At 40.8% G+C, this 6539-nt stretch overlaps 1 protein-coding gene across 1 annotated transcript in view; it reads right to left on the bottom strand.

Moving 5' to 3' along the window:
• Positions 1-4537: 4537 nt before the first annotated feature.
• Positions 4538-6539, bottom strand: part of SDHA (succinate dehydrogenase complex flavoprotein subunit A) — a 29796-nt gene continuing 27794 nt past the window's right edge. Inside the window, exons 14-15 of the mRNA XM_020814231.3 lie at positions 6080-6193; positions 4538-5514 (exon numbers count right to left, since the gene is read on the bottom strand). Coding sequence (XP_020669890.2) covers positions 5428-5514; positions 6080-6193 — 201 coding nt within the window. The 3' untranslated portion in view covers positions 4538-5427. The remainder of the gene's footprint in view (positions 5515-6079; positions 6194-6539) is intronic.

The following is a 6539-nucleotide window of genomic DNA, read 5'->3' as shown; positions in this document are numbered from 1 at the left end:
GCAAAATAAAAATGGGAGGAATGAAGAACAAAGTACTGTACCAGGGTCCTTAATAAAGACTAGTAGGATTACGTATTTCGGCGTCTGAGACACGGACCAAAATCGGTGTCTGAAGAAGTGAATTTTGATGACAATAGCTCTCCTATAAAATAAACCAGTCTTTTGAATATTTTGTTCTCTCTCCTGCCTCCCCCAGCCCTTTGCCTTTAGTTTTACCAACATGCTGAGAACAACACTGTTTCCCTGAAAATAAGGCCTTTTAGATTAGGCATCCTTCAGTCTCAAGAGACTATGGTAACGTGCACTGAGTAGAGGACTTGTAACAGTGGCTGGTGTGGGTGAGAAGGCCAATTCCAGAGTGACAATCCCATCTGCACTGAAGACAAATCCAATCTGTCCCCCTCTCCAGTTCCCCGATTTTGCTGGTTTCGGGACTGCCTCTTTGCCTTGGCCTGCTGGACAAGTGTCTCTTCAAATTGGGAGAGGCCATGATGAGGCTGAATGCTCAGATATCAAGGTTTCCCATCTGTTGAGGTCAATTCTTAGGGCCTTCAGATCCTACTTGCAGATATTAATTGTATCACAGCTGTGGTCTCTTTCTGGGGCAATTTCCCTGCAATAATTCTCCATACATGAGATCTTTTGGAATCCAACCATCAGCCATTCTCACGACATATCCGAACCCTGAAAATAAGACCTAACCTGAAAATAATCCTTATTACAGTGGTGCCTCGCAAGACAATTGCCTCGCAGGACGATTAATCCGCAAGACGATTGGTTTTTGCAATTGTTGCGCTTCACAAGACAATGTTTTCTATGGATAATTTTCGCAAGACGATGGTTTTTCCCCATTGGAACGCATTAGATTTCAGTGCATTCCAATGGGGAACCGCGTTTCGCAAGACAATGTTTTCGCAAGACAGCATTTTTCTTGGAACGAATTAACATCGTCTTGCGAGGCACCACTGTACGATTTTTGGGATGCTCGTAATAGGAACTCTACCCTAAAAATAAGCTCCAGTTAAGTGAAACCCCACCCTCCACCATTGTGCAGGAACCAGAGGATTGCATGACTGTATTTGAATAAATGTAGATTGTTGTACATAGGAAAAAAAAATCCCCTGAAAATAAGCCCAAATGTTTTTTGGAGCAAAAATTAATGTAAGGCCCTATTTCATTTTTGGGGAAACGTGGCTATTTCTTTGTAATATGTACTGTATACCGTAAGCACATACAGTATATCACTCAAATCCAAGAAGCGTTTTTGCACCTGCTAAGTACTGGAGAAAATAAACTTGCATGCAACCCAATTCTAGGTTTCTGTGGGATGAGGAAGCATTTACAAACTAAGATGACAATCTTCTGCCACTAGCCAATTAGCACAATTCTTTTCCCCTGCCTCTGACTTGCCCCTTCTTTCTTCCTGTTTGCTTCACTTCCATTCTGTTTGCTCTCCCATCTTTGATCTCTGACCAAAGCAGACATAATTCTCTGCTCCCGATCTCCGATCATGCAGCTGCATGGTGGACCGTCTCCCATATGGTTGACTGCAATTTTTCCTCTCTTTTATACTTCTGACTGTAACTGAAGATCTCAATTGCCAGCAAATATACTTTTCCTACTAAAAGATAATTTAAAAGTGATTTTTAACATACAAAGTGCTAGTTACTGTGAAGGGGGCAGATGTGGAAAACTTTAGCTACTTCTCTCACATGTTTTTCTGCTGTCATTGATTTGTTTTATACCTTATATTCAGCTAATTAAAAAGGAGGGGGGAGGAATTACCAAATCCCAACATGAAATACTGCCAATGTTGTAAAGAAGCAGATACCGGATGGCCAGTGTTTGTGAATTGCTGCTAAATGCCTTCTTTTGATCATTCTTTGTCTACTTTAGAAATATTGAGTTGGAGCCACATTTACTGATACTCAGTTGGCCCAGTGAAATTAATGCAACTTAAAAGCCTATTGCTTTATCATTTTACATCTATAACCTGCTCTTTTGCTGGAGAAATGTTAGTAAATCGGCTCTGTTACTTAACACTAGATATGACTTTAATCTATTCAGCTCACCAGAAACAATATGTGTGTTGGTCTTCTTTTGGCTTCAACCATATGTTGAAGCCAAATCTTTCAGTGTTCCACTGTGACGCAGATGCAGCTCAGGTTGCAGCACTCTCTTGTGTTAAGTAAAAATACAGTTTGTGTGCAGACAAAAGCATTTATAATTTTAAACATCAAACAACAAACAAAACTGTTGTGGCATTGCTGTATTTTAACATGAACTTTCATGGATCAAGATATGTATAATTATAATCCTGTATCTGTTTCCCTGCCTGGTCATAAGACCACATGTAGGCATGTCTCACTCTTACCCGTATTTGCCGGCGTATAAGACGACTGGGTGTATAAGACGAGCCCCCAACATTTCCACTCAAAATATAGTTTGTTATATACTCGCCGTATAAGACTACCCTTTCTTCTGCACACTTTCCACACACCAAATAAAAGGTGCTATTCATTGTCACCATTGTACAACCGCAGCACGACTGCAGCACCTTCTGCCTGCCCCTGCATCTCCCTGTGACCGGCAATAGTGTGCAAGTGCGCATGTGTGAGCTGTGCGTAGACAAGGGGTGGGCCGGAGTGCCGCTGCTTCTGGCCGAGCAGAACGGGCCGGTCACGTCGAAAAGGCTGGCACCCCTGTCTCACTGCTGGTGCTCGCCGCAGCCACGCTGGATACTGCGCAATACTGGACGGTATGTAGAATGAGGTGGGCAGGCATCGGAAAGCCACTATGGGCAGCTATGTCTATCCCAACTGAAGTGCACCCGGCGTATAAGACGACCCCCCCCACTTGGAGGCATGTTTTTCAGGGCAAAAAAGTAGTCTTCTACGCCAGCAAATACAGTATATCTGAAGAAGTGTACTTGATTTATGACAGCTCACACCGGACCGCGGAACCAGTCTGCAGAACAGGCAGAGGATTGTAGCTTAACATTCTTGTTTACTCAGAACCAAGTCAACTACACTCCTGATTGAGTCTCTTGCAGACCAGTCCTCCAGAACACTTACTTCATTCACCCCTCTTATCTCCCTCTAGTATCAGTATGTTTCACAATCCTCTCCATTACTTCTTTTCCTTCCTTCACCTCTGCTGCCTGTTCAAATCAACAGAGACAGTAGTGTGAGGCAGCAACTACTTGAATCATTTTGTCCTTTAAGCAGCAGGCACATCACTTTTAACTTCGGGCAGGAGATGTGGAAAGTATCAGTGGCAGCTGCCTCCAAAGAACAAGGCAAATAGATAACTAAGCTCAGCTAACAGAGTTAACTAGCACCATTTAACCATTCTGGATTCCTCATGTTTATACAAGATCTATTTATAAGTTACAGGCCTTTGTTCCAAAGTTGTACTCCAATGTTGTCTGGCATCACACCATATTCTATATATTTTGCAGACATAATTCGCCCAACAGTTATCTTTTAAAAGAAAAAAGAAAGAAAAGAAAAGAAAGGGGGGGTAAAGGTAAAGGTTCCCCTTGACAATTTTTTTGTCCCGTTTCCAAGCCATAGAGCCAGCGTTTTGTCCAAAGACAATCTTCCGTGGTCACATGGCCAGTGCGACTTAGACACGGAACGCTGTTACCTTCCCACTGAGGTGGTCTCTATTGATCTACTTGCATTTGCATGCTTTCAAACCGCTAGGTTGGCGGGAGCTGGGACAAGCGACAGGCGCTCACTCCGTCACGTGGATTCGATCTTACGACTGCTGGTCTTCTGACCCTGCAGCACAGGCTTCTGCGGTTTAGCCTGCAGCGCCTGTGCTGGGGGACACCAGACAAAAGAGCAATAGAAAGAAAATAAGGAGGCTTTATCCAGTGATGATCAAAGATGATCTAAGCAGTTCTATTTACATACATCTTTTCTTACAAAGTTAATATTTGAAACATTCCACTGCCTCTCTTCTGTCAGCTGTAAGTTTAACACATAGGTTTAAATTGTAAGTGGGCAAACTGTGGGCCTGGGGTCATATGCAGCCTCTATCTGCCAGCTGCTTCTGCAGTGCCTAGCACTCTCCCTTTTCCCAGAAAAAGAGGCAAACTTTCACATCTAAGAGTGCTTGATCACCTTTTAAACAGCCCACAGCCCACTCCATACCATTTAACACCCCAAAATATCCACTTTATGAAACTGGAAGTGGACATCCAGCCACTTCAGTTTTTACAGTCTGTGCAACAATCTGGAGAATCCAGGAAAATAAAAGTAGCTCTAGGATCCACCATAGTTGCCCACTCCAAGTTTAAATAAATATGAATATCCATTATTATTGAATCACAAAGTTTCCAACCAACGTTAGCACTATTAATCAGTATTAATCCAACAAACGTTAGCACTATTAATCAGTAATAAAATCCTAATGCATGGGAGGCCTTAAGCATGTGAATACATAGGGAAATGAGTGCTCTATGTGGTTTGAGGCATTTTCCATGTATAATTCCCCCATGCCCCCAAAATCACACAGTAAATACAGGGAGTGGCCTAAGATCTTTTTACTGTAATCTTTGCAACTCAAGAACAAGTAGAAACAAGATGACCTCACCTACAATTTTAAGCAAAAAAAGTGTTTAGAAGGAATAACTTATATCAGATACTTGATTTAAAAGAGAATATCTGCAGCATAAATATGGACACAAAATCTTTGAGTGTTGGTTCACAAGCTTCAGCTCCAAACAGAAAAATGGTGAAGAGAGAAATTCATACAATTGTTTCAGTGGCGATGCAACGTAGCTTTTTCCTCTGCTAGCTTTATACAAATACACAATATATAAGAGCAACTTAAAGTAGCTTTCCCAGTCTGGTGCCTTTCAGCTGCTTTGGGTGACAATTCCTATCAGCTTTAATCACTGGCCATGTTGGCTCAGTTTGATCAGGGTTGCAGTCTGAAACTTCCGGAGACACCAAGTTGGAAAGGACTAACATGAGGTGCTCAACATACACGCCCATGAAATCAAAACTCATTTAGGAGATCTGTAATACTTTCAAACTGAAGTCCAATTGTTACCAGTTCTATAACAGTGTTCCAAAGGAAACCATAAATTTCAATTGCATTATATTTGTTAATATTTAACTCTAAGAAAACCAATACTAATCTACCAACACAAATCTGCACAGCCAAAAAAGGTAATACATATACATTCAGAACTCTAGATATCCAGAGAAAGTTAGAAATAGACTTGCTTGAGCTCTGCATTGCTAGATTTTATCACATGTGAAGCAATAAGCTAGAATGTAAAGCCTCTTAAGAGTCTGCTGCGTGATGTGCTTCATCCACAACCATGGATCAACAGTTGTCTGGTAAAACTGTAGGTTCATCAGATCTGTACCAAGGACCTTCCAATAAATATGTCAGATTGGATGAAGACCACTAATAGGAGCGAATAGCAGGTGGAACCATTGCACAGTCTTCTTCATTCAGAGTTTTGTCAATTACAGGTCTATATTCCAGAGTAACCTTGTTTCAAAAGAAGAAGAAAAGTATTTATTAAAAAGCTGATTAATCAAAAAGAGAAACTATTGCTAATTTTGCACACTTGCACATTCATTCACCTCATCATAATCTAAATGAGAAATTACTTTATACTTTAATACAGTGGTTCCCAACTCTTGGGTAACCCAGGGATTCTTGGACTGCAATTCCCAGAAATCCTAACCAATACAACTGGTGGTCAAGCTTCTGGGAATTGCAGTCCAAGAACATCTGTGTTACCTAAGGTTGGGAATCACTGCTTTAATATATTCTAATAAATTTATTTATTTACTTTATGTTCAAATCAGATTTTCTATGTCTGTAAGTTAGAAGTGCACAATTTCTTGGTGTGAAAAAACTTAGATTCTTTAAGCTTGGGGGAAAGGGAAGAGTAATATATTCTAGACTGAGGTGAAAAACTGAAGACTTTCCTGACATGTATGAACTAGAACCAACATGTCTTAGGGCTTTCTTAAACTTCTAGGACCAGCATGCAGCACAGGTAAAATTCATAATTTCAAAATCAAGGAAAAGGAGGGGGCTTACATACCTTTCCACTCTTGATGTCTACATAAGAGAGGGTATGCTTTCTCCAATGCTGATCAAATGGTTTCTTGTGTTGTCCTTGGAGTGGTTTAGAATAGTCATATTCATCTATTCTTACCTAAGCAATATAACAAAAGTGTAAAATAATGGCAACAGCTTTAAGTCTCTATTTAGAAGACATCGGCAATGTTTCTAAAACAAATGGAAAAGAGACTTCAAACAGGTATCTTGAGGGACTGATTGTCACACTGAAATTAGGATGTAATGTACTCTCAGGAGTGTAGACTTCTATAAATTCTGCCTGAACCATTTATTTGGAAGAGATTTCAAAAAGGCAAATGAGGTTAAACAAGGAAATATATTCCTTACAAAACAGTTAAGTATGTATGGTGACTTAGTGTGTGTGTGTTTAGTCGTTTAGTCGTGTCCGACTCTTCGTGACCCCATGGACCAGAGCACGCCAG

Source organism: Pogona vitticeps, chromosome 6 (genome assembly GCF_051106095.1).
Source record: "Pogona vitticeps strain Pit_001003342236 chromosome 6, PviZW2.1, whole genome shotgun sequence".
Classification (NCBI taxonomy): Eukaryota; Metazoa; Chordata; class Lepidosauria; order Squamata; family Agamidae; genus Pogona; species Pogona vitticeps.
This window is presented reverse-complemented; position numbering and strand designations above follow the sequence as displayed.